The sequence below is a fragment of the Leptonychotes weddellii genome, chromosome 2, assembly GCF_054177405.1.
Source record: "Leptonychotes weddellii isolate Sample4059 chromosome 2, ASM5417740v2, whole genome shotgun sequence".
Classification (NCBI taxonomy): Eukaryota; Metazoa; Chordata; class Mammalia; order Carnivora; family Phocidae; genus Leptonychotes; species Leptonychotes weddellii.
Genome location: NC_138370.1, coordinates 12,394,658 through 12,421,322, shown reverse-complemented (window position 1 = coordinate 12,421,322; position 26,665 = coordinate 12,394,658). Strand labels below are relative to the sequence as shown.

The 26,665-nt window shown below is 45.4% G+C and overlaps 1 protein-coding gene across 4 annotated transcripts in view; it reads left to right on the top strand.

The window, feature by feature from the left end:
* IRF2 (interferon regulatory factor 2) overlaps positions 1-26,665 on the top strand; it is an 80,439-nt gene that overhangs the window by 35,037 nt on the left and 18,737 nt on the right. For all 4 annotated transcript variants that reach the window (XM_081807505.1, XM_081807515.1, XM_081807499.1 and 1 more), the window contains 5 exons: positions 5,615-5,707; positions 13,896-13,995; positions 15,203-15,379; positions 15,659-15,705; positions 24,930-25,047. In XM_081807505.1, the coding sequence (XP_081663631.1) occupies positions 5,621-5,707; positions 13,896-13,995; positions 15,203-15,379; positions 15,659-15,705; positions 24,930-25,047 (529 nt within the window). In that variant the 5' untranslated portion in view covers positions 5,615-5,620. Of the gene's footprint in view, positions 1-5,614; positions 5,708-13,895; positions 13,996-15,202; positions 15,380-15,658; positions 15,706-24,929; positions 25,048-26,665 lie in introns of those variants that run through there.

Here is a 26,665-nt window from a genome sequence, read left to right as displayed (position 1 = left end):
TAAATTATTAAATCTGTGGTTGGAAGATAATTGGTCATTGTTCCCCAAATATCGCTTTTGCCTCATTCTTTCTCTTGTCTTCATGGAACTGCGGACTGCCCATATTTTAGATCTTTTTACCTCTAAGATAAAATCTGCTATGGATGCTATCTTCTTTTTAACATTTTCCACCCTTTTGTCTCTAAGTGCTTCATTCTGTTTATTTCCTTCCGACCTGTCTTCTTCTTCTTACTTTTTATTGCAGTGTCTAATCTATTAGTAAACCCATCCGTTGAGTTCTTGATTTTAATTATTTGCCCTTTAGTCCTAGAATTTCTTTTTTAGTTTCTAGTTCTTTACCAACGTTGTCCATCTTGTCTTTTATGTAGGCATACTTGTCTTAAAGACTGTGTCTGAAAACTTTTGTTATCTGTGTATCCCTTATATCTATCTGTATAAGACCTGTGTCTGAATCCCTGTGGGTCTGTTTTTGTTGTCCATATTTCATTGATTTTTTATTTTGTTGTCTTTTATCCTTGTATTCTCAGCTATATTGATTGTGTGTATGAAAAACTCCAGAGGTAATATAAATTCTAGGATAATGTTGTCTTCCTCAAGATATGATTACATTCACTTCTGGGAGTTCCAGATCATTTTAATTTGATCAAAGATTGAGGTGATTCAAAGCTAGGCTTCAGTCTTTGAGGTTAGTCTGTTTCCATTTAGTTTTATCCCAAATGAAGCTTGTGTGTGTGTGTGTGTGTGTGTGTGTGTGTGGGTGGTTTCTAGACTTCCTTTTCCTAGTTAAGTCCTGATCTTCAATTCTTGTCCCCCTTAGTCACCAGAATGTGTCAGAAGCTTTGCTCAGCTTCTGTGCCCTGGAGCCTCCTATTCGGGAATTGGCAGATGCCCCTAGGCTAGGGGAAGAATGCCCCAAATGTCAGGCTTACCTTCCTGAGTTTCTTTCTTCTTCCCGATCCTGCTCTCCTAATTCTTTGCTACCTTCTTAGTTCTCTGATTCTTCTAAACAGATTTTAAAAAACATGTTTTGTGTAGGTTTTCTTGTTATTCGCCTTGGGACTTAGGTCTGAATTACCTAATTGTGTCATTAGCAGAAGCGTACCACCCTCTCTCAGCCAAGGATTTTATTATCTTAAATCCAGCAGGGATGTTTACAAGTCTCTGGAATAGAATATTAACATGATTTAAGTGCTATTTTAGGAAATTTAATATGTCAGTGGTATGCAGAACAGACAGGAGTTGGGAAAGGCTCAGGAAGTAGAACAGTTAAAAGACCATCATAACTGAGTGCTTTCTAGGGTAAGAAAAAAGCAGGTGTTAGGGTTTCTGAAGCTGGGCCTTTCAGAGAGATCCGAATGAGAGTCTTGGCTCTCCTCCTTACTAGCAGATTGCCTTGAAGCAGTTCCTTTACCTATCCTGTCATCTGTAATATGGAATACTAAATAAAGTCCCTACCTTCTTAGGGTTCTAAGAATTACACGAGAAACTCAGAAAAACTGGTTTTAATGGGTTGGCGTATAGTATGTGCTCAGTGAATAGTTGCCATTGCTCTTACTATTCCAAGATCCAAAATTCAGTTATTTAGGTTAAAATTCAAGATCACTGTTACTGGCCCTGAGCATGACCATACCACTGTCAACTTCATGGGGGACTGATCACTTCCTATGAGTCACAGGGAATAGCTTACATGCATTGATGCGGCGTCACCAGTACCAGTGATATTCTAAATACCCGCCATGTACTGAACTGATTTAGAGGCTGATGCCATGGCTCTAAAGATGATCCCAACCCCACATCTCAGAAGTATAATGATAGGTGATTTTAGAAAGTGCGTTTTGTTGGGATCGAGGGTAGATGTTCCATATTTTAGGCTTAAAGAGCCATAATTTCAGCATTTCACTTAAAAAAAAGATTGATTTATTTATTTGAGAGAGAGAGCACATGCGAGCAAGAGTGGGGTGGAGGGAGAAGGAGAGAGAATCCTTAAGCAGACCCCCTGCTGAGTGAAGAGCTGGACGTGGAGCTCCATCCCAGGACCTGAGACCATGACCTGAGCCGAAATCAAGAGTTGGGCCCTTAACTGACTGAGCCACCCAGGCGCCCCAAGCATTTCACTCTTAAAAACAACCCAGTGCACAAGCATAGAAGCTTACACAAAAGATAAACCAGATAATGAGCCTTTATGTCACAAAAGGATTCCTAGAGTCGTAGATCACTTGAGAAATTATCTTTTTGAAACCTCTCATTTTCCTAGATGATCGAAGTGCAGACCAGAGGGTTTGGGTGACTAGCCCAAGGACACACACTAGTAACGTCAAGGTCAGGACTGGAACACGTGTCTCGATTTCTGGTGGACTGTGGTTCTCTTGCCAAAAATAGCACCTCTTTGTCTTTTCTCACCTGTTCCACGCCTTCCCCAACTTGGTTTGAGTTTCCTGTGGCCCATGGGACCGGGTGCCTCTGGGAAACTCGCCTCCCAAAAGGGAAGACCCATCTGTCACCATGAATTTCATTGACAGAAGCTAGAAAATTCATGCCAAAGAGGACTCTTTTCTCAGTATCTAGTCTCTGACCCTCTGTGACTGTCCTCTCAGCCTTTTAATCTCTGGAAATCCCATTTATTTTTTGTGTCAAACTAAAGGATGAGTTTCTGGCGCTAGGCTCAATATAGCATTCCCCACCTTCACTTTCTTCCGCACAAGTCAGGACGTGCACTCGGCTGGTGACCATCATGGGAGACCTATTATGGCACCTGTTTTCTTCTGCATCAGGCAGCGAGACCACTGGTCAATCATTACCTGTTTAGTGTGTGGGACGTGGGGCCGGGCTCTAAGATCAAGTATATATAGAGGAAGTATCTTCATGTGAAAGGATTAGTTTTTTCCCAGTGTGTAACATCGGGGAAGTCCTAGGTGTTTAAAACAAAACAAAACGTAGAACCTAAAATAAGAGAAGTCCTTTGTAACAGAGTTTGTCCTACTCTGGTAAGGCGATACTTGCTATCTCTGCTTTTCCTAAAAATCTGCTTATGAGTAATGACAGTCCTAACTCAAGATTTAGAACATCTTTTATGTGTGTGATTTCCACAGTGTTTTGGCTAGGTAACTGAGAGACCGAGGTTTGGCTGAGCTGTGTCCTTGTTAGAAAGGCCCAGCATGTAAATAAGGGATGGACCAACAGATAGGTGATACAGAACGTGATACGCTGAGCCTAATGGAGGGGCTCTGCTTGCCAGAATGACCAGACTTTGCAGGAAGAGCACAGAAGAGCAGGTGGCTCATAATTAAAAATAGAAGGCAATCTAGAGCCTTGCTCCTCAGAGTCTGGTCCAAGGACCTTGGAGCTTATTAGAAAGAGGGAATCACAGGGCTCACCTAGACCTGCCAAATCAAGATTTGTGTGCCCATTAAAAGTGGTAATGTACTGGTCTGGATTTTGTAGTCAGCTCTTCCCTTCACTGTCAACAAAATCGATCATATCATTCATTTGCATTAATCCCCAGTTGTCCCTCCTGTCTTGGGATGATGATCACAATCCCTAGGCATGGTTCTCCAGGCCCTGCAGGGCCAACCTGTCTCTGGCCCCTCTCTGTTGCCAACTGCTTTCTAGTACCATTCTGTACACAGGACTCTTCGTGTGGTATGGTAATCTCTTCCTTCTTGTCCCTTATTAGACTAGGAGTTTCTAGATGCTAGAGGATGTCTTGCCTTTTCCTGTTCCTGGAATATCATTCTCAATAAATGATCTTGAAAAGGTGGATAAACGCATGAGGGACTGGAATGACTTGCGAACCACTAAGAGCAGCGGTATTGGGGGCCCCTGTGGGCTTGTCCCCAAGCTTCCTGTTACTTATCTCAAAGAACGGTGACCTGAAGCCTCCACATGCATGGACAGGGCCAACCAGCAATGTCAGCCCAGCTTGGCTGACCTTCAGAGCTGGCCTGGATCTTGTTTGAATATCTCCTGGGTGGAAGGCAGCATTTGGGCTTTGTAGGAATATTAAAAGACCCTACGAGGGGTAGAGTTCCTGCTCTCAAAGAACTTACAGTTTGGTTAGGAAGAGAGGTGTACACAGTGGAAGAGTTTATAGTTAAGGAGAGAGTTGGATAAGAATAAAGACAGCATGGAATGCCGCTCTCAAGCAATGTTTGATTCTCAAATGAGCAATGTAAGATCAGTGAGTATTGGGGAAGTCTGGGAGGAGGATTGGGCTGGGAAGGCCTGTGGAGAAGGAGGGCAGAAACTGGGTCTTGGAGGATGGGGAAGGATGGGCAAGGCCTGAGAAGGAGCAGCAGAGAGTGCAGTGTGAGCAGGGATTCCGAGGAGGCATCTGCAACAGAGAGTGGATCTGAACTGGGAGAGACGTGCAGGTTCTAGAATCGAGTTCTAGAATGTCGTCAGGCTCTCGAGGCCAAGGCTCTGACATAGTGATGCTCGCACGCTGGCGGAACGGGGGGAGGCACAGAGGAGAGGGAAGTCCTCTGCAAGCTGGAAGAGAGAGTGACTGAGACTTGGATCATCGTAACCCAAATTCATCTCAATAGAATTTTCGGAGCTCATTTTCGGAGGAGGAAATGAGTAAAAGAAGGAAGATACAGCTAAGGGTTGAAAAGAGGATGATGTCACACTGTCCCTGAAGTTTTATAGAGTGGAAGCTTGAATGGACCTCATCTTTGCTTTTGAATCCCACATGCCATTTAAATTTACATGCAAATAGGATGAAGATGAGTGCTGGACAGTACTTTGTTAGTGATTGCACTCTGGTGGTGTTTGAGTGGACAAGGGAAAGACTATCTAGAAATGTATCTGGAAGGAGGGAAGAGAGGCAGGATGTGGGCTGGTGGAGGGACCTTGTTTAGACCAGGCAGCTATTTTCAGAGGGAAGGTTAGTTAAAGGAAAGGGAGGAGGATCTCAGGTCAGAGGGAGTGGCCGTGAGGGGGGCCCTTGAGGGAGGGAGCAAGAGAGTGCATGAACGTGAGTGCCGAGCTGAAGCCAGAGCAGAGATGCTCCCGGGCTCTGAGAGTAGATAGGACACCAGATGAATTGATGCCTTTAGACTTTAAAGCATGAAAATTGGTGGTTCAAAACATTTCTGTCACCCAGATACCCAAAAGCCACGAATTGGCTCTAAGCACTGTTTCCCACAACTGTTTTGCTCTGTCCACCCTGGGCTCTTGGGAGGGTAACACCCAAAGGTATTTGTAAACTGCTCGTCCTCCCAATACCCACCTGCTACACCGAAGGGCTCTGCTACACAGCCGGGTTGGGGTGGGGCTAGGACCTCTCTTTAGGCCAAGTCCCTAGGGTGTCCAGGCCCTCGAACTAGCAGGGTTTCTGCCAGCCCAGGCCTTCTACACCCATGGGACCTTCTCAGCTGCGAGCAGGCCTGGCCCGAACCATTGTCCCACTGAGACAGCTCCTCATTACTAAGTATGCTCTAGCAGGGCAGGCCCCCTCCCGCCCACGGCGGCCCTCCGATCCACCGCCCACGTCAGCTGTGTGGTTTTGGGGAAGGGGACGGGGAAGAGGGTCAGGCAGAGGTGTAGAATTTCACAGTTCAGACCTGACAGTCACTAGCAGAATTACCTGATGCTATGTTTCTCTTCTGCAAAGGGTACCATGCCAGTGGAAAGGATGCGGATGCGCCCATGGCTGGAGGAACAGATTAACTCGAATACGATACCAGGGCTAAAGTGGCTTAATAAGGTAAGTGTGTTGGGTGCCTCTGTGTGTGTGTGTGTGTGTGTGAGAGAGAGAGAGAGAGAGGTCCTTACTAAAAGACATGCATGGGGACCACCAAAGTGAAATTGCATTCTTTGTGTTCAAAATCTTAACCTTATTCGTTACAAAACCAGCCAACCAAAAATGATCTGTGTTACTGTTTAATGATTCTTACCCCCTTCCTTCTCTAAATGCCTCTCTTGCTTCTCCTGGCTTCTAGGATTAGAGAACATGGAAACTCTCGGGTTTTGTGTTGGGAATGGAGCATATTGGCTCTCTTCTCAGTATTGTCTGTGTAAAGAAAACTTTTTGTTTTTTGTCTTAAAAAAAAAGTCTTCTCTTTTCATTGTGAAACACTGTTTGTGTGCCTACCGGTCCTAAAAAAGTAGGCTGTCATTTACAACCCCCCACATATGTACATACATACACATGTACATAGATCCTTCCTTACTTTACCAACCTCAGACTCTCAATCCAATTGATCCTACCTGCTAGGAGTGAATCAGGAAGCGAGTGGATATCAAAATAAAGAACACCTGAAAATACATAGTTACCACCTAGAAAAGCAACTAATATATCACGCCTTCTTTAAAAGGGCCCAAGGGAGACGTTTCTCTCCCGCTACCAGGAATATCGCAATTCTTCTGAGTAAATTTCCTTTTCCTCTTCTGCCTCCCCCTCATTTTAATCTTAAGGACCCGATGACTAATTCAGCTGGTCAGGCTTTATCTTCGTATGGCGTGCTCGAGAGCTTAGAGCCCGGTTGTGGCCCGCTTCTAACAAGTGTGGAGGGTCCTGCAGCATCGTTGTGCTTACTCATATCACTCCTGGCTTCATCTTGTCTTTTCAGATGTCTCTTGAGCCTTATTTCCCCTTGCCCACTTATTTCTTTTTTCACTTATTTTAAGTGTAATGGTATTTTATTTGAGTGCATCAGTTTCAGTAGGTCCTTTTCTGAAACAAGGTGGGGTAAGAAGTGAATAGAAATAAGTAAACTGTATGCTCGCTTCGGGGGAAGTGTCCTATATCTTAAGGTCTTACGGCAAATAATTTCTTTTTCTAGGCTTGCTATATCCATAGTGTTTCAGATTTGTATCATGGAGGGGTTTTGTAATTAGCCTACTCCAAAGACACAAACAAGAAGTCTGGTTGGGTCGTGGCCTCCTTGGTTATAAGGAAGGGGAAACTGTCGTCAAGCAGAATTGAAGAAACATAGGGTATTCAGTAACGATAATAATCATAAAGACTAATGTTTATGAAGTGCCAGGTGCTCATTTAAGCAAGACACGTGCATTAACTCACATAATCCCCATAATGGGGGGGAGATACTACGATGTTTTCCATTCCACAGACAACGAAGCCAAGGCACAGAGACGTGAAGTAGAATTATATTTTAAAGGACAAGATAACATTGCCTATATTGATTTAGAGTGTGACATTAAAATAGAAGTTCCTGGTTTCTGAAGAGAAGTAATTTTTTTTTTCTTTTTAAAAAACACATCCATCAATTTTGGCTGGCTTGATACAGGGCCAAACTTACCGTGTTATCGTGTCCCCTGTATGATTAGGCACTTGATATGGTGCAATTAACTGTCCTTCTAGTAGGTTAAATTGTGCTCTGCCCCCGCCCCCCCCCCCCCCCCCGCTTCCCACAAAAGGTATATCCACGTTCTAGCCCCCGGAAACTGTGGATACGTCCTTACTGGGAAAAAGGGTCTTTGGAGAAAGTGAAGGATCTCAGGATTACCCCAGATTATCTGGCTGGGCCAGTCTGATGACGAGTGTCCGTATAAGACAAGAACAGAAGGCCATGTGGAGACAGAGGTAGAGAGATTACAGAGATGCAGCCACAAGCCAAGGACACCCGGGACCACCAGAAGTCAGGAGTGTCCGGGAAAGATTGTCTTTACAGCCTCTGAAGGGAATGTGGCCCTGCCGACATCGTGGTTCTAGATTTCCAGCCTCCAGAACTGTGGTAGGATAGATTTCCGTGGTTGTAAGCAGCCCAGTTTGTGGCAGTTGGTTATGATAGCTCTGGGAAACAAACACGCCCTCTTACGGTTGCTTCCTTACCGGGACTCTCCATTAAGACGCCTCTTCTTCCATCCGCTTTGTCCATGTTTTTCTGATAGACGACTGGAAAGGGAATGGATTCCTTTTCGTACAGCTGCATACTTGGCCCCTCGTAGGTGGCCCTCGCTGCCGAGCTTCACTCAGCCGGCTCTTGGCTTGTGAGTTCTCTTTCCTGGTAAGGACAGAAAGGAGACCCCTTACCCACCTGGTCTGGCTGCTCAGCCTGAGGCAGATGACACGTCTCAGGAGGCCATGGGCACCCAGTAGGTCAGGCGGCCCACGGGCCTGGGCGGAGTGTGCATGCGGCTCTGTCCGTGCTCGTGGGCAGGGCTGTCCCAGTCATTGTGGACCTCGGATGGCGTCAGGGACATCTCTCCATACCTACACCTCCTCAGGCCATCTTTTCATAGGTTTCTGTTAGCTTAGGCTTTGGCACTCATCTGCCCACACAAATATTTCACTGGAGAACATGGAAACTCTCGGGTTTTGTGTTGGGAATGGAGCATATTGGCTCTCTTCTCAGTATTGTCTGTGTAAAGAAAACTTTTTGTTTTTTGTCTTAAAAAAAAGTCTTCTCTTTTCATTGTGAAACACTGTTTGTGTGCCTACCGGTCCTAAAAAAGTAGGCTGTCATTTACAACCCCCCACATATGTACATACATACACATGTACATAGATTCTCCCTTACTTTACCAACCTCAGACTCTCAATCCAATTGATCCTACCTGCTAGGAGTGAATAGTAAGGACTATTATTTCCTTCTCTTTTTTTAAAGATTTTATTTCTTTGTTTGAGAGAGAGAGAGAGCAGGGGGAGGGGCAGACGGAGAGGGAGAAACAGGCTTCCCGCTGAGCAGGGAGCCCGCCGCAGGGCTCGATCCCAGGACCCTGAGATCATGACCTGAGCCGAAGGCAGATGCTTAACCGACGGAGCCACCCAGGCACCCCCTATTATTTCCTTCTTATTCAGAAGCATTCTGCCTAAGAGAATCCCTGCTTGTGTGTTCAGTGGTTTGAGATCGCTGTAAAATCTCTTCTCCCACTGAAGGCTGGTTATAACTCAGAAAACTGTCTGTGGGGCTTTGTTACTACTCACTTACGCCTTAGCTGCCTTATTCAGAATGTGTTGGTGTTGGTGGTGAAGTCCTCTGTGCTGGAAAGCCGCGGGGGGCAGGCCAGGGATGTTGTGATTGTTGCTGCTCGCGGGCTCGGTGCTAGGCCTCCTGCCAGACCCTTAGGAAGTACTAGGTGAATACTGTTCCATGAGTGAATGGGAGAATGATGTGTGCTTGAAGAGGAGTGACATTGGTGACCGTGTCTTTGTTCTGTTGAGATAATCGGACTTAAGAACATTGGGTCGGCAGTTGTCATGTTTCTCTCAAGTGGAGAGTCCATCATATTCGGGACGTTCTTAGTAAGAGACAGATCAGTGGTTAATGAATGCCTTAAATTGGTTTCCGTCTCTTATTCTCAGTACATGTTGAGGAGGATGGTGATGGCACGTGTCCTCTGAAGGAGCCGTGAGGAAGTTTGGGGAAGCAGCCTCAGAACAAGCTTGGGCCCGTTACTTTTTATTATGAGTATTTGCAAACATACATGGCAGGTTTGAACAGTCTAATGACTAGAAAGAATAGTATAGCAAATTCTCATGTAGTTTCCAAATTCACATCCAGATTTAAAAATTATTGACATTTAAAATATTTGTGTGTGTGTGTGTGTGTGTGTGTGTCATTTGAAAGCAACTCCCTGCCTGTGTACATCTGTAAGACTTAAGACTATTTTCTGCATATTCACAATACCATTATAAATTGAATAACCATAAATTACTCATCGTTAATCATAACTTTTAATATCATCCCTGTACCATCCATATTCAGAATGCCTTACGTACTCCCCAGAATGTGTTTTTCCAATTGATTTGTTCCGTCAGAATCCAGAGAAGGCTGTTCTGACTCAAAGTGTCCCCTGATTGTCCTGATTATGAACAGTAGCCCCTCCTTTTTTTTTTTCCCTTCTTGCCTTTGACTTCTCGAAGAGGCCAGGCCAGGTCCGTGCTGGATTGGTCCAAATGCTTGCTTGTGGTCTCTCTGGGCCATTTCTTGAGGAAGGAAGGAGGCAGCCACAACCAGGTTCATTGTTTCTCCTGTAGCTCTGATAGATTCCCACTCTGGTTATGGATGCGCTCCTTGCACGTGGGAGATCGGCCTGGACCCTGGGGGCCCGAGGCCAGTCCCCAAGCGCCCGAGGCCATCACCAGTTAGTTTCAGACCATATCCTTCTGTTCACTTTGAAAGCAGGCTTGTGCTTGTGTAAATGTCAGACCGTCTCAGAACAAGGTTAGGAGCCCTAGCAAAAATAGCAGAGTGAATTGGAACATCTTTTAAATACTGGGGGAGAGAAGAGGCAGAGGAGGTGAAGAGAGCTAGTTGCCTCTTGGGGCCCAGGTACCTTCTGCATTCCTCAAGATAATCTTAAATGTTCTTCTCAACTTAAGCACTGCTTCTCTCTCCTTCCCTCAGGTGGGCAGAGTCCTCTCTCTCTATAAACATTGGTAGAGTCTGGAACATGCTGTCCCTCCAAACATGGTGTGCACAGCCTATGTGGATGGGGCGCTCAGGGCTTCTGATGGCACAGACTGATGGCCCAGAGTCTACACAGACACAACGCGACGCTGTGACCATCCCTAATAGGACACACTGATCAATGACCAGAATGTTTACTGGTCAGAATCTCTTCCAGTTTTAAAATGAGTCTCACCTTCTTTATCTTTCAGCATCGTCTTAAAAAAAAAAAAAGATACATGTGATATGTTTATTAGCAGTTTATTTTTTGCAATATGAAAAACTAGTTGAAAGTGACATGTGTGGTTTCTTTTTAATTTACCACTTTAATTATTTTTTTTAAAGATTTTATTTATTTATTTGACAGAGAGAGACACAGCAAGAGAGGGGACAGAACACAAGCAGGGGGAGTGGGAGAGGGAGAAGCAGGCTTCCCGCCGAGCAGGGAGCCCGATGCGGGGCTCGATCCCAGGACTCTGGGACCATGACCTGAGCCGAAGGCAGATCCTTAATGACTGAGCCACCCAGGCGCCCCACCAGTTTAACTGTTTTTAAATGTGCAATTCAGTGACATTGTCTACTCACAATGTTATATACAGTCATCACCACTAGAATTCCAGAATTATCATCACCCCAAAAGGAAACAGTTGGCCATTAAGCAGTCACTTTCCATTGCAAAGCATTTCAAATCCTTTCCTTGTGCAAGGCATCCACTAATCTGCTTTCTGTCTCTTTGGATTTGCCTTTTCTGCTCATTTCACATAAATGGAACCATTCAATATGTGGCCTTATGTAGAAAGCTTCTTTCACTTAGCATGATGTTCAAGGTTCATTCATGTTGTGGCACCTGTCAACACCGCATTCCTTTTTGTGACCGAATAATATTCTATTTATGCATGTACAACATTCCCTTTATCCATTCATCAGTTGATGGACATTTGGCTGTTGTGAGCAGTGATGTTATGAACATTTACGTATAAATACTTGTTTCAACGCCTGTTTGTAAGTCGCTGAGTGAAATTACTGGGTCATGTGGGCACTCTCTGTTTAACTTTTTGGGTAATAGCCAAATTGATTTCCATAGCATCTACACTGAGTGACATTCCCACCAGCAGTGTAGGAAAGATCCAGTTTCTCCACATCCTTACCACCAACTTTTTATTTATTTATTTATTTATTTATTTATTTATTTATTTATTTATTTATATTATTTTATTCTAGCTACCCTGGGGGTATAGGAAATGGTATCTTGTTGTTTTGATTTCCATTGGCCTAATGATTCACGATGTTGGGTGTCTTCATGTGCTTATTGGCCATTTATTTATCTTCTTTTGAGAAAGGTCCACTCAGACCTTTTGCCCAGGAAAGAGGATCCATGGATGCATGGTGGATAATTGCTAGGTTTAGTCATTATGTTTGTGGGTTCGTGATTTGGGCAGAGTTTCTATGAGACTTGATTTGGTAGGTGTGTGTGTGAGAGCACACATGTGCGCATGCAACTGCATGCATGCAGTGCTTGAAAAGATCTACTTATCAGCATCAACTTTGTGTTTTATGAGGTAGACTTTAGATTGTGTCCCCTCCGGAACTCCTCTGACCTACAAAAATGTGCAACAGCAGATTCTATAAAGGGTCTGCATCTTTAAGCGTAAACCTTCAGATCTGGTTGCACTTTCGGGAGAAGTTCTTTCACCAAAATAAATTTATTTATTTTTTTCATTTTCATGTGAACATCAAAAATTGCCATAAATGACTTTGCTCTCTGATTTTCATCTACATTAAAAGAATAAAATTTCACTCACTCCTTGGCTTATCACTGCTCTTTGGAAATGGCTAACCTGAAACCATGCTATCTCGGTGGATGATGCAGAATGAACAAGGAGGGGTTTATGAAAAGTCTCTCGCTTTCAGTTCTTTATTAACTGAGTTTTAAATACAGTAGAATTTTCCCTTTTAACAGTTTTTGGGGAACTCTTAAATATTCTGAAATATTTTTAGTTCAGGCTTCTGTAGAGGCATTGACTCCCTTTGGGGTCTGTTGGGACCCTTTCTGTCTTTCATTGTGTGAGACCAATATGGTGGAAAATCCCTGCTGATATTTTCTTTCCTTCCCCAGATCCCCATACCTAGAAACTACCTGAACTACCTTTAGGGCTTAAAAATACACAGTTTTCCTGGGCTTGGTTTCCACAGAAGTCAAGACAACAGATGTGTCATAGGATGGGAAATCTCCACTGGGAGACAATATGTGGTGTGATTAAGTGATTGAATATGGGATCCCGTGGCCTGGTTTTGAATTCAGACACTTGCTATGATCATTTCCTTGGCTGTGGAACTTAAGTCTGTTCCTCAGTTTCTTCAACTGTAAGGCAGAGATAATTACATACATGGAGCTCAGTAGGTTCTTGCAAAAAATGAAACTGAGACCACGTGAACCCGTGGGCAGTCACATGTAAAGAGCCACGAGAACTTAGTAAGTGCTGGGACTGTCGGGAGAGCTGGTTGAAGAAGTTGCATGTGAGTGTGACTTTGTTTCTAACGTGCTGCTAGTTTCTAATCCTGTGTTTTAAATGCCAGGGTTGATTTAAGCTATTTTGAGTTACCTCTTGAGCAGTAAGAGAGATGGAAAGGGCCTACTGTAAGAATTGTACCAAGGGACTTTACCTAGAAAAGTAGTATCATCTCCACACATTTAATACATCTTTGTTTGCACTTCTTGCTGTTTCCTGCAGGGCAGTAGACACTCAGGGGTTAGAAAATTAGACCAGGGCGCCTGGGTGGCTCAGTTGGTTAAGCGACTGCCTTCGGCTCAGGTCATGATCCCAGGGTCCTGGGATCGAGTCCCACATCGGGCTCCCTGCTCTGCGGGGAGCCTGCTTCTCCCTCTCCCACTCCCCCTGCTTGTGTTCCCTCTCTCGCTGTGTCTCTCTCTGTCAAATAAATAAAATCTTTAAAAAAAAAAAAAAACATATGAAAATCCAAAAAAAAAAAAAAAGAAAGAAAATTAGACCAAATCTTCTTTTTCTGTTGGCTACCCAGTAGACTGAGGTATTGGATCCCTGTGGCAGTGACCTCAGATAACCCCGATTTCCCTTTAGCAGCACAAATGGGTGTAATTTTGGAAAGTTGCCTAAGTTTTAATTTACTTAAGGAACTGGAGTTCCTCTCTAGCAAATGATGGAAATCAACGATAATCATAAGCATTAGAGGTTTTAGTCAGTGGCTAGTTCTCTGTGGTCCTTCAAGGAAAAATGGCACAAATAATGGAGCACATTGGCATATCCCCAAATCAACTCCTTTGACCTTGGAATGCATTCCTATTCTGCCAGACTCCACATGACTCTGAATCTCTCCCGAATAGACTGTCAAGATCTGGGGCCTAGTGGGGAGGCGGGTTTGGTTCCTAGTGGATTTTACTGTAGACACTCAGCAAACCCGGTGTCACTTAATAGAGAATCTTACTGGCTAGGACGTAAGAACCTTCTGTTAAAGATGGCTTGAATTCCATGGCTGCAGTCTTTTTTTTTTTTTTTTTTTTAGGAAAAGAAGATTTTCCAGATCCCCTGGATGCACGCGGCTAGACATGGGTGGGATGTGGAAAAAGATGCACCACTCTTTAGGAACTGGGCAATCCATACAGGTATTAAAGCCCCCTGCATCATGTATAGAAGCAGAAATTGTTGTTTATTGTTACTTTCATGCCTTCATTTGTTTTAAAAGATTTTATTTATTTATTTGGGTGAGAGAGAGAGAGAAAACAAGTGGGCGGGGGAGGGGCAGAGGGAGGGGTTAGAAGCAGGCTCCCCGCTGAGCAAGGAGCCCGATGTGGGGCTTGATCCCAGGGTCCTGGGATCATTACCTGAGCCAAAAGCAGATGCTTAACCCACTGAGCCACCCAGGTGCCCCATTGCCATCTTTTTTTTTTTTTTTTGAGATATAATGGACAAATAAAATTGTAAGATATTTAAAGTGTACCATGTGATGATTTGATGTATGCATTGTGAAAAGGTTCCCCCCATCAAATTAATTAATACATCCATCACCTCTCATATTTACCTTTTACTGCTTTTGATTTTGGTGCGAGCACCTTGACGTTCTACTCTCTTAACAAATTTCGATTATGCAATACAGTGTTAACCATTTAAAAAAAATTTTTTTACTACATACATGTGGCTTATGGTCTCATGAAAATAGCTCTGAAAAACCCGTGGCGTGTCCCCAGGCACGTCCAGGACACGTGGGTCCCAAACTCCATCACTCAGAAGTGATGCTTTGCCCATCCTATAGAAACTTAGTCCTTAAATTTCCTGTGAGTGTGGGATTCTGATTATGTTCCCCAGAAACTTACTTGTTCTGGAGTGGTAAACTTGGTTTGCATTTATCTCTTCAAAAGATAGTCAAGAATATATTTATTTATAATTGAATTTAAGTAGGGAGCGCTATTTACAGGAAGAGACTTTTTACTAGTATTTGAAAGTCAGATGGAAAAGGGACACTCTAGTTTACCTGGGCTTGAAGGCCTCCCCAACCTGCCAGCTTTCTCAGTTACTTACCTTGAGTCTCCGTTCTACCATTATCAATTTTTTCTCAAGCTGTTAGGTAGAGCCTGGGTGACCAGTTTGTCCCAGTTTGCCCAGAACGGTCCAGGTTTTAAAACAAAAATTCTCACATCCCAGGAATTCGGTCTTGATCCCAGGCAAACCAGGACGGTTGGTCACTGTAGTAACCTGGAATTGAGAAGGGATCTCTGCACTACCTGGCCGGCAAGCCTATGTTTCCAGAAACTTCTCCTCTCTATTTTTTCCCCTTCTTTTTCTTAACCTTCATTCTTTTGGCTATTTTCTTAGGAAAGCATCAACCAGGAGTAGATAAACCTGATCCAAAAACATGGAAGGCGAATTTTCGATGTGCCATGAACTCCTTGCCCGACATTGAAGAAGTCAAGGATAAAAGTATAAAGAAGGGAAACAATGCATTCAGAGTGTACCGGATGTTGCCCTTATCTGAGCGACCTTCTAAGAAAGGTAGATATTTACTGCCTAAAACAATGGTCACATAATATATATCGTAGTACCTCCGAGGATAGAACACTTATTCACACTGTGGATGATAGTTCTCCCTTTGCCTGGCTGGGGGAAGTGACCGTTAGGTCACCGAAGGCGGTCAGAGAAACATGTAGAATTTTGACCGTGTGTGGATTAAAGCATGCATGGGTTCATCGGGAGTTCCAGAAAGAAGTGAGGGGAAAATGTTCTCTGTACATTCCTCATGAATTAACCCCAGACTATTTTTTGTCGCCACAGGAAAGAAACCAAAGACAGAAAAAGAAGACAGAGTTAAGCACATCAAGGTAATCTTTGGTTGTTCAGAGAGAAAGCCAAAGTTGTGACCATATTAATGATTCCTGTTCTGTCTCATAAAACCAAGTAATGTGATCTCTGTGAAGTATTTAGTCTTTCTTCTTTGGCTCTTTTGTTTTATGTGCTCTTCGTGTCTCCTCTTTGGCTTGTCCCCTCAAGCAGACTCTGGTACACGTATCCCCTGCCTAATCCAATTTCACTGAGCAGTTTATGAATGAAGTCACAAATTCACACTGAGCTGGACTCCAACCTCCATCTGGTCCCCACGACTGTTGCCAGCTGGTCCCTTAGTTCTAGCTGAGCTCCAGCAACCAGCTCCTATCTGATCATATTAAGTATGTTTCCAGGCTATTAAATAGATCTTAAAATCTATTAAGTATTATATACTTACATTAAAATGCATCACCTATGTGTTACGCTTATATTCCATGACAGGCCCCAAGGTTGGGGGCATGGAGGTCCGTTTGAACACCCTATTAGTGTGGTTCTCACTAGCCTCTCTCTGCCTCACCTCAGAACTAACTCTCACGACTCCCCAGGCCTTTCCATAGGGATGTGTGTGCGTGAGCCTTTCAGTAGGCTGTGTGGTCTGGAATCCCCTGCAGAGTGAGGATCTTTGTGCCTTTATGGCTTGGCCCTTGTTTAATAGTCAGAGAATAGCCAAAACCTGTGCAAAATTGAGGATGAGCTTCAGTTGCTGAGCGAAGAGCAGACACTACCCTCCCCCGCCTACAGACCGTCAGAAAGAAGGTCGTCAGATTGTCTTAGGGTTCACGGCACTCCATTTGCAGAGGGAGAAACTGAGGTTCAAGGGAGTTGACTGATGTGGGCCCAAGGGCGGTGGCACACGTGGCCAAAGTCGCGTGGTCGCTGAGAACTGAACTTAAAGACGATGCCAAGTACCCTGATTCCTAACCCAGAATTGCTGTCAGAGGAACAACCCCAACTGTCCAGACAACACGATGTTTAAAAACAATCCAGTTAGTCCAAATAGACAAAATACAACAATATTTACTTCTGATAGAAAGTTAGACTTGTGAAGGTAGATAGAATTTGAGGGACAGCTGAGATAAACTGTTAAAGTTTCGGGAGTATTCACCTTCCCTTCAAAGTGGAAAACAATTATTTGCAGCAAAATATTTCATTAGTGACACGTCCAGTTTCACTCTAAATATTTTTAGTTTGCGACTTATTTTAAATATAGCACAGTACTGAGGCCTAATTTTGTTTTAACTTTTTTATTGTGGAAAAATTTTAGGCACACAGGAAGGAGACACCCGAGGAGAATTTGCTCTGTCACCATCACCCCAATTTCCACATTAATCAGCTCGTGGCAGTTCTGTTTCAGGGGTGGGTGCCGCCATCCACGTCCCTCCAGCCCATAGGAATGACCGATACTTGGCCATTTTTGACTCACAGAACCATTTCATATGGTTCAGCGCACTCTTCTGAAGCAAATCCCACATCGTATCACTTTCCCCCCATAATTATTTTAGTATATACCTTCAAAATATGGGAACTCTTTAAAAATAACACAGTATCATTATTGCATCTGAAGAATTAACAGTAATTTCTCAATCTCGTCAAATATCCAGTCAGTGTTCAGATTCCCAGTTGTCTCATAAATGATGTCATTTTTATACAGTCTGTTTATTTGAATTAAAATCCATATAAGGTTCACATATTGTGATTTGGGGGTTATGTCTCATATATATATATATATATATTTTTAAAGATTTTATTTATTTATTTGAGAGAGAGAGAATGAGAGACAGAGAGCACGAGAGGGAAGAGGGCAGAGGGAGAAGCAGACCCCCCCCGCTGAGCAGGGAGCCCGATGTGGGACTCGATCCCGGGACTCCAGGATCATGACCTGAGCCGAAGGCAGTCGCTTAACCAACTGAGCCACCCAGGAGCCCCTATATTTTTTTATTTTATTTTATTTTATTTTTAAATTTTTTAAAAAGATTTCATTTATTCATGAGAGACAGAGAAAGAGAGGGAGGCAGAGGGAGAGGGAGAAGCGGGCTCCCCATGGAGCAGGGAGCCCGATGCAGGACTCGATCCCAGGACCCTGGGATCATGACCTGAGCCAAAGGCAGACACTTACCGACTGAGCCACCCAGGCACCCCTCTTACATTTTTTCTTAATCTATAGGTCTCCTTTAACATCACTTTTTATTTATTTTTTTTTTAAACATCACTTTTTAAAAAATTTATTTTTCCTTGCAATTGAAAAAAAAAACCAAACAAACTAGTTATTAGTTGTAACAAGTGTCCCAGAGTTTGGATTTCTTTCTAGGGCCTACTTTTCAATGGGTGTTGTTTAGTCAGAAAAGTATGACTTCCCCACAAATAGGTGACTTTGAAGAATTTGCTACGATCTTGAGTATGACTATGTCATATTTACAACTATTTTCATAGCATCTAGCTCAATGCCTGGTACAGAACTGATCGCTAAATAGATGCATAAATAAATACAATGTGTGAGGCAGGAGCGGGGGTTTTACATCGCTGTGCAGATTTAATTTCATAATCTCAGTTAACACACAGTGAGAATGGAGTAACCGACGTTCACTTTCAACAAACCTTGCTCAAACATACCTTCCATACCCCATTGATTATCAGATGCCAATAATAAGAGAACACCATTAGTTTAGGTATGTCTAAGCAAGAAAAACTGCTTGCAATGAAACCATGGCCCACAGTTGATTACAAGGCACATTCTATTTTAGGGCTGTGGACATTCGAGGAGGTGCGCATTTTAGAATTGATGACACCGGGTGTTCTTATAAGCACAGGACATGGCGGTGTCTTCCAGATGGGCCACTCAGTTGAGCAGGTTGTGGAAGGGACAGCCCCGGGTGAGGCTTGGCCATGGTGGCCCAGGGAAGCAAGTGAGAGCTTCCTTCTTAGATGGAACTGTGTGAGTCAAGTTCCATCCCAGCAAAGTGTATATTGTGAAATCCTCCGGTGACGGCATTTATGGTTAATACCTGAGACTTGTCCCTCAGAGGGACATTGTTCCTTCAGCAGAAGGCAGGCAATTCATCAGAAGGAAACACAGCCTCACTTTTGACTTTAAATCTGCTTGCATCTGTCCCACAGTGTAGCCTCAGAACGTCGGTAAAGCCAGTAGCCTTCCCAAGCTCTGTGGCTCAGGACAGCTAACGCCATAGCGTTCGTGAAGTGTTTCGGTAGAATGTTTTCCAAGAGAACTCTCCAGCTTGCCCAGAATTGTACAGTTAAAAGACTTTATCCTTACTGAGCTATTAATACATTACTTTTTGTTGTCACCACGCCCAAGCTCTGAGTTAATATGTGCCAAGCAAATGTGCAGCAGGAGAGACCAGATAGGCTTCTTCCACTAAGAATGTTTGACTTGTGTGGAGGAACCAGGTGGGAAAATTTGCTATTGAGACAAGCTCCTCCCAATCTTTATTCAGTTCGAGTTGAAGTTTTAACTAGCAAATGATGTTTAGAACATGTGGGCTGAGTGTCAGAATTTTTCTGGGGTCACTCAGGCAGTTTATCTCCATGCTATATGTTCCCTCAGCAAATAGCTTCCCCGAGACTGGGAAACTGAGGCCTACTGGCCATGTAGTAGGTGCAGAAACTCTGCCTCAATATGCTTCGATGTTCTCTGTGAATATATATGCTCTGAACTCAGTGAGCTGGGTTTTACTTGAGCCGGGCCTTGCCTGTGTGGAGGTGTCTGGTCACCTGAGGAAATAAGACTAAGACCCACAATAGTGAACAATACTATATTATGCGTCATGAGTGCATGTACGTGTTTCAAAAAAATGTCACGGGGCCAAGATCAGTAAGGAGAGGAGAGGGTAAACAGAGGGGTGGTAGCTGCCATTTTTGAGCCCCTACCAAGTTCTGAGCTCTAATTAATATGTCATCTAGCTTTTCCTGGGGTGGGCAGGTCATGTCCTGTTTGCATATGAGGAATGGGAAGCACAGGGGGGTGAGTAATTTCTCCAAGGTAGCGCTGCTGGGATTTGAATCCAGGTCAGTCCAGCTCCAAAACCCACACTCTTTCACCACATCTGGTGCCTCTTGGTCTTTTGGAAGCTGTGGGACCTGAGCCAGGCTTTGGGGCATGGATCGAGTAACATGGAGGTCAGTCCCCAGCACCGGGAGCATCACATGAAGGCCAGGAAGTTAGAGTTGCTGTTGGTCTTCCCTGGATGAGTCAGGAGACTGGCTTAATTAGAGCAGGAGTCTATGTTGTGAGGCAACAGTGGGAAACAAAAGACCGTGGGTGGGGAGGATTAGAAATTAATTCTTCCCACCTCCTAGGATTGTTTGCCGATGAAACATGCACGCTTTGAAACTATAAAGTGCTTCCAGATCAAAGCCTTGGTGCTATGTGATGGGAACTATATTCGAGGAGGGTCTCTCAAGTCACCTGGTAGGGAGCAGGCCCGGTCTGTGTTCGTTCTGAACGAAGACCTCTGGGTAGAAGTTATGGAAAAGCAGGTACTGGTTTTTAGCAGAACCTTCTAATCCAGCTGTTGGCTCTAACAGTGACTTGAGCTGGATTCAAAGCAACATGCTCCCTGTCCCTGTCCAAAGACCACGTCTCAGGGCTGGTACTGGAGCGATCCCGTCATTGGTTGGAAGAGGTCTTCAGTTTTTGAACCTTTATCAGATGGAAACACACACTGGCAGCCCACTTGAAATACAGATAGAATCAGAGCTGCCCGGGATGGAGCAGGAGAGAGGGCTTGCCTACCTCCTTCCACTCCTGGTGGCTCTTGAGGGTACTGCTCAGAGTCTGAAGACTGGGTGGCTGAATAACCTCGATGGGTGATGTGAAATGGGGCTTGGTTGAACTCCTTGGGTAGGAGTGGAGCATGATGGAGTTGATATTTGATATTTAAGGGGGGAGGTCTTTCTCATGGTGGTAGGAAGGAACGGAGGGGAGAAGAGCACAGTGGCAAGTGTAGATGAAGATGGTGGCCCTCGGCACCGAGAGGGGAAGACGCTGGAGAGGATACAGAGGATGTAGATGGGAGTGGATCAAAGTTTCAAGCCTCCGAGAAGGGAATGTTGGGAGGGGAGCATGCTTTGTGAAGAAGAGGATGAGTTTAACTTGGAATGTGTTGAGTGTGACATGACAGAGCTCTCTGAAGCAAATGTCAGGTAGAAAGTGGGATCTAATGGGCCCAGAGCTCAGGTAAGTGTGGGAGCGCAGGGGTGTGGTCATGTACTCCGGAACAATACTGGAGGCCTTGACCGCAGATGTCTTCTCCAAGGAGAAGCTGTATGAGAGGAATATGGAGACCCAAGCACAAGACGAAGAGGAACGGGAGCCAAGGAGAGAAGTCAAAGGGGGGTTGCAATGAGAGTAGGAAGAGAAGGAAGACGGTCTGGTTCCAGGGAAGGAAGGAAGGAGGGTGTTGTAGGACCGGGCAGGAGGCATCAACCTGTTTTACTAGTGGCCTCATTGTGTGGAGTGTGCAATCCCCTGGGCTACTTTTATTTTTTTAATTTTAATTTTTATTTTTAACTAGGCCCCACGCTAGGCTTGAACTCACGACCCTGAGATCAAGATCTGAGCTGAGATCAAGAGTCGGATGCTCAACCGACTGAGCCACCCAGGCACCCCATCCCTGGGCTACTTTTATGAAGCCCAGCTGTCAGCCTGAAATTTTATTTAGTAGAGAGACCTAGAGATGTCCTTAAATTTGGCTTTGAGGAGACTGGCTTTGCACAGATGAATTAGGGCATCTCTGGTAGCAGCGGGGCTCGGTCGTAGATGGAAAAGCTCCGACGGCCATTGTATTTTGCCTCAAGGAAAAGGACATCTAGACAAGGGGCTGTGGCACAGGGATGAGATGGAGTGGACTTGGAGCAGAGGCTGAGGGGCCCTTGCTGTCCTCTGACTCAGGCCCACCCCCAAGGCCCTCCAGCAAGCGCAGCTTTTGAGACCAACCAAGGATGTATTACGTTAGAGGTCTAAAGAGAGTGTGGCTCCTTCCCTTGGACTCTCTCTCTCGTGCCAGTTTGGTTTTGCCCCAAATCCCTTAAACTGCAGGCCAAACTTTAGATTCTATACTGAGAAAAAAGGTTCTTGGGCATAAAGATTTGGCAGAGTTAATGCATCATGGAGGGGTCTGAACCTACGCATAGTCTTGGTTTGGTTTTCTTTGGGTGGATTAGAAGCCAAAACTAGTTGATTCACAGGAGGGCCAATGATGTCTAAAGTCAGAAGGGGAACAGGAAGGAGGCTGGCTGAGGATTAATCAGGCCAGGCCATGGTACAAGGCAGGGGACAGAGCGGGAGTGGGCACCATACAGGACCAGGAGACGCCGGACAAAGACCTCTCTGCGCATGTTTCGTAGAGAACTGTGCACCCCTTTTCTTAATTTGAGTTCCTTTCTTTAAAAAAAAAAAAAAAGGTATATGGTCGAGGTTTGACTAAGTACAGTGAAGATCCTTGTTTTGCACCCTGAGTGGAGACCTTTCGGAGAGATGCTGGCTACATCTCACTGAACAGTTTACTACACTGGCCTTCCAGAGTGATAGTAACCATGAGATGGTTTGCACTGAAGACTTCAGAAGCAACAGGGCATTTTTTGAAGTGGGGTGGGAGGAGCAAAACCATGTCCGAAATAGTCCGACGCGGCCTCCATTGGTAGAGCGCACCGTTCTCTAGTAGAGAAGTAGCACAGGACACGAGGTAGGGATGGGGTGGGGAGGAAAACCATGTGGAAAACAGTTCTGTCTGAATCTCTGTTGGGATTTGTGCAGGGTTCATTAAGGCAGAAAGCTCCTGGAATAGGCTCATGTTGCATGACCAAAGACTGAGTTCAGTTCTTGTATCTCCTTAGGCTAGAAGTAGTGTGATCTTGGAAAATTAATTTAGTCTCTGAGTCATAGTTTTCTCAAGTGGAAAGTGATAGAGGTATCACTTGTCACTAATTAAATGGTAGATCATGTGAAACACTTAGAGGCCTTCAGTTGAGATCAGAATAATTTAGGTTTTTAAATATATGCAAGTCTGACTGCCTCATTACTTTTATCAGAAACCTAGAAGCAGAATGAGTTAAAAAAAAAAAAAAACAACTTGACAACAAAAGAAACCCATACAGATTAGCAGGTCTTTTCATAATTCCTTCAGATGTTCTGTAGGTGGTTCCTTTTGGGCAGTCGAGGAAAAGGAAGTGGCAGAATGAAATGGGGGGCATGACGGGGGGACGGAGGGAGACATGGAAAAGGAGCCCTTGAGTAGGCAGGGAGAGAGACTGGTGCCACGAGAAGGCAGAGAAGTATAATAACGACGGACAGTCATGTTTTCGAGAGGGACAGTGCAGTCCTTCCTCCCTGCTGGATGTCAGTGTGTGGGGTTGAGGGACGGGACCTGAGGACAGGTCATTGTACTTGAGAGCAGTTTTATTGGCCTTATTTGTTTATGCTTGGCTAATGGGAAGCGTTAACTTGGTAGTAAGTGCCAGGTGCCTGTTTATCTCATTTAATCTTCACGCCATCCCTGGGAGGTGGGTCCATTGCCGTCCTCAGTTTATCGTTGTCTGCAGAGCCCTGGAAGAGGCTCCAAGAGGGTTAAATCAGGTCCTGCATCCAGCCTGAGGTGGAGAAGCCAGGCTCCGACCCCTGCATGACTGCAAAGCCTGACAGACAACAGGCTTGTCATACCAGCCCCGCAGGAGCCTGGAGCCTGAGGCCGTGGCTGGAGTGGCGGCCAGACTGACCACAGGCTCTAACACAGGCATGGGGGAGGAGGAGAAAGGTTGGAGACTCAAGTCACAGGCAAGCGACTTTTCCCCAGAAAGGCCTCCTAAAAGGGGGAAATGCAGGGTGCTGCAGGAGAAAGGAGTAAAGACTCCGCCCAGGGGGACTGGCCTGGGCCCTGGGCCCCTCCTCTGTTTGCCCTTTGGTGCCTCTTGTCAGCATGCATGTGGGACTTTTTTAGGACTGAGCTGTATACTGAAGTGATGTCTTCCAAGTTACAGTTCATTATCATGATGGGAGTTTGCCAGGTTGGGATCATGAAGGAGGAGGTAATTTCCCCCTCCTTCCCTGTGTGGCTTCCCTAAGATTTTGGGTGTGTGGGGGGTGCTCATCACTGATTCCAGGTAGCACATAAATAAACTGATAAGAACACCCCGCATGCCTTAGAGATGCCCACCACTCTGGATTTTTCAAAGCACAGGCATATCTACCTCTAATGATCTTCTGCTCCCATCTTGTGTTCTTTCTGCCCCCACTCTCCATCTTGGTTTCCCAAAGGAGCTGTCCTGTGTGGCTTTTTTTGTCTGACTCGATTGCTATCCTAGACGCAGATGCAATCTTACCTTGAGGAAAAGCTCTCATCAGCATGCTGAAAGTCCATGTGTACCTCGGGACTGGCTCCCCCAAAGTCGGTTGGCTCTCTCGGAGGTTGGAGGGTTCCAGGGCTCTTGAATAAAGCAGAAGTAAGAGCTACGCTAAGGACGAGGAACTTGATGCATCGTTTCATTAGTATGAACGAGTAGCCTCTCGGCCTATTTGGGACATTCAGACACTCGAAAGACATTTGTGTGAAGCCATGGGCGTGGGATTGCCCAGCTGGACTCCACCGGGGGAGGGGGCCTTCTGCGCAGTCTGGCCCGTGTTACCGGCCTGCCTCCCACCCGGTGACGGGTGCTCAGGTGGCCAGGGTCCAGGGCAAACCTTATCTGAGGAGAAATCATTCTCCTCGGGAGGAAAGTCCCCTGGCTTCCTGTTCTTGGCCCAGGGGGAGGCAGACCGTTTCCTCAGAAATCACTGTAAAGGAAGTGGCATGAGTCCTTCCTTCGGGAGCCAGGAGTTGACCCTTCTGAGCACTCCCTCCCTCGGAGAAGGAAGAACTGGAAACTAGGCACACGGTTCTTTCCACGGACAGTTATGCAGCCCTCCTGAACCCCCAAACTACCGCCTGCAGGTGTGAGCCTTTCATAAAAGCAAACCAGATGTGCTCCTACCCTTTCCTCAAAGGAAAATGAAAGTGGGCAAATACCTGGCAGTATATTATCCGTGCAGAAACGTGCTGCTTTAGCTTCAGGCTGATTTAAATTAGTAGGGAATGCATTCAGGGGATGAACGTGACCCTAGCAGTAAAAATAAATAAATAAATAAAAGTAGACAGAGGATAGAATTTAAGCTAAGAAAAAGGAGGGGAAAGGAAGTGTTCTCAATTCTTTTTTCTTTTCTTCTTCCTAGCAAGAACCAGTTGAGTCATCTTTGGGGCTTAGTAATGGAGTAAGTGATCTTTCTCCTGAGTATGCCGTCCTGACTTCAGCTATAAAAAATGAAGTGGATAGTACGGTGAACATCATAGGTAAACTGTTTTGACATCTCATTTTTTATCTACACAAGCAGCCCCCTGGGGTCTAAAATTTGTAAAACGTGATTTGAAATAACATAGTCAGTGGGAGGAGGTCTTGGAACCATCTCAACATGCAAAGTTCCAGCCCCCCGGTTTCAGGGCTGAAGAATAAAGGCCCTTGAGGCTCAGAGAAAGGAACTTTTGATGGGTCAGCCTCAAGAAAATAGGCCAAGAGTGACTTCCCAGGAGACTCCAGTAGATGAAATGGGTTTTCTCCCCCCAGTGGCTCATGATTAGCGGTTCTCCATCTTTCAATAAGCGGTCACATGGACAAAAGTGTTATTCTTTGAACTGGGGAATAAGGAGAGGGAAGACTGTCCTCATGGGTCCTCTCAGAACCTGGTCGGTGGCATAACCTGCCACAAAAGTGTCGCTCATCTTACAAATGAAGGAACTGAGGCAGAGACCTGTGGCCAAACGGCATGTTTTGATTCCACAAAGATTCTTGAGCACCTTCCACAGACCAGACTCAGTGCTAGAAATAGGTTGGGGAACAGGACAGGCCCCATCCCTAGTTCCATGGAAGGAGACAGTCCCGAGTTCATGGAAGGAGACAGTAAACAAATACGGCCATAGGTAACTACAGTGCTGGCCTGTGTGGAAAATGCTGCAAAGAAAAGAACAAGGGAGAATATCTGGGGCCAGATTTAGATGGGAGGCTTCTGGAAGCTTCTGGAAGGAGTGGCATTTCCTCCTAAGTGGGTGGGTGAGGGGGAGCCCCGGGACTGCCAGACGCGGACCCCCACGTAGGAACCCCCTTGGAGGGCTAAGGAAGTCCAGAGTGGGGGTGACCCTGGGGAGAGGGCACGAGGGTCTGTCAGAGAGGGATGGAAGGTGGGGTCCTGGGGACTTTTCCGGCCACGGGAAAGGACATTGGGTTTTATTCCTGAACTGCTGGAGGATATGTTTCAAAAAAAAATTTTTTTTAATTGAAGTATGAGAGACAGTCAAGTGCACAACTGTTTTACACACACACACGATGTAGACCCAACCCCTTGGAGGGTTTTAGGCAGGAGGGGGACCAGAGTGAATTTCATCTCAGCCGGATCCCACTGGGCCACGGCGCTGAGTGGATGGTGGAGGCCCTGCGGTGAGCTCGTCTTCCAGCTGCAGCCCCAGAATCCAGAACCAGGCTTTGCCCTCGGGCACCTTGTGGTCCATTAAACTTTCCTCCATTTTGTAGACTGTCAGGGCTTCTGTTGCTGGTAAGAACCAGGGAGATCACGAAGAACTAGGAGAGCCAACCTCCTGTCCAGATGCCTTCACTTCCGGACCCTCGGCTGAGGATGGACAGGAGGCCGCAGATGCTATAAATGTCAGTGTCACGGGCCCTCTTCTCCTGGGTTTTGGAGTTGGGAAGTAGGCTGATGTACGAGGGCACTCCCTTGAACGCTGAGGGCTTTGGCAGAGGGCAGTGTGAGGGAAGGATGGGGGCCTGTGGCTGCCAGGCCGCGCTCCCCTCAGTGTAGCAAAGGCCTCAGAGACACAGTGTCTTCTCACTTCCGCTGGGGAGTGAGGCCTCGCCTGACCAACGCTCCCCTCCTGGGTTCTCATCTGTCTCCGTCTCCTC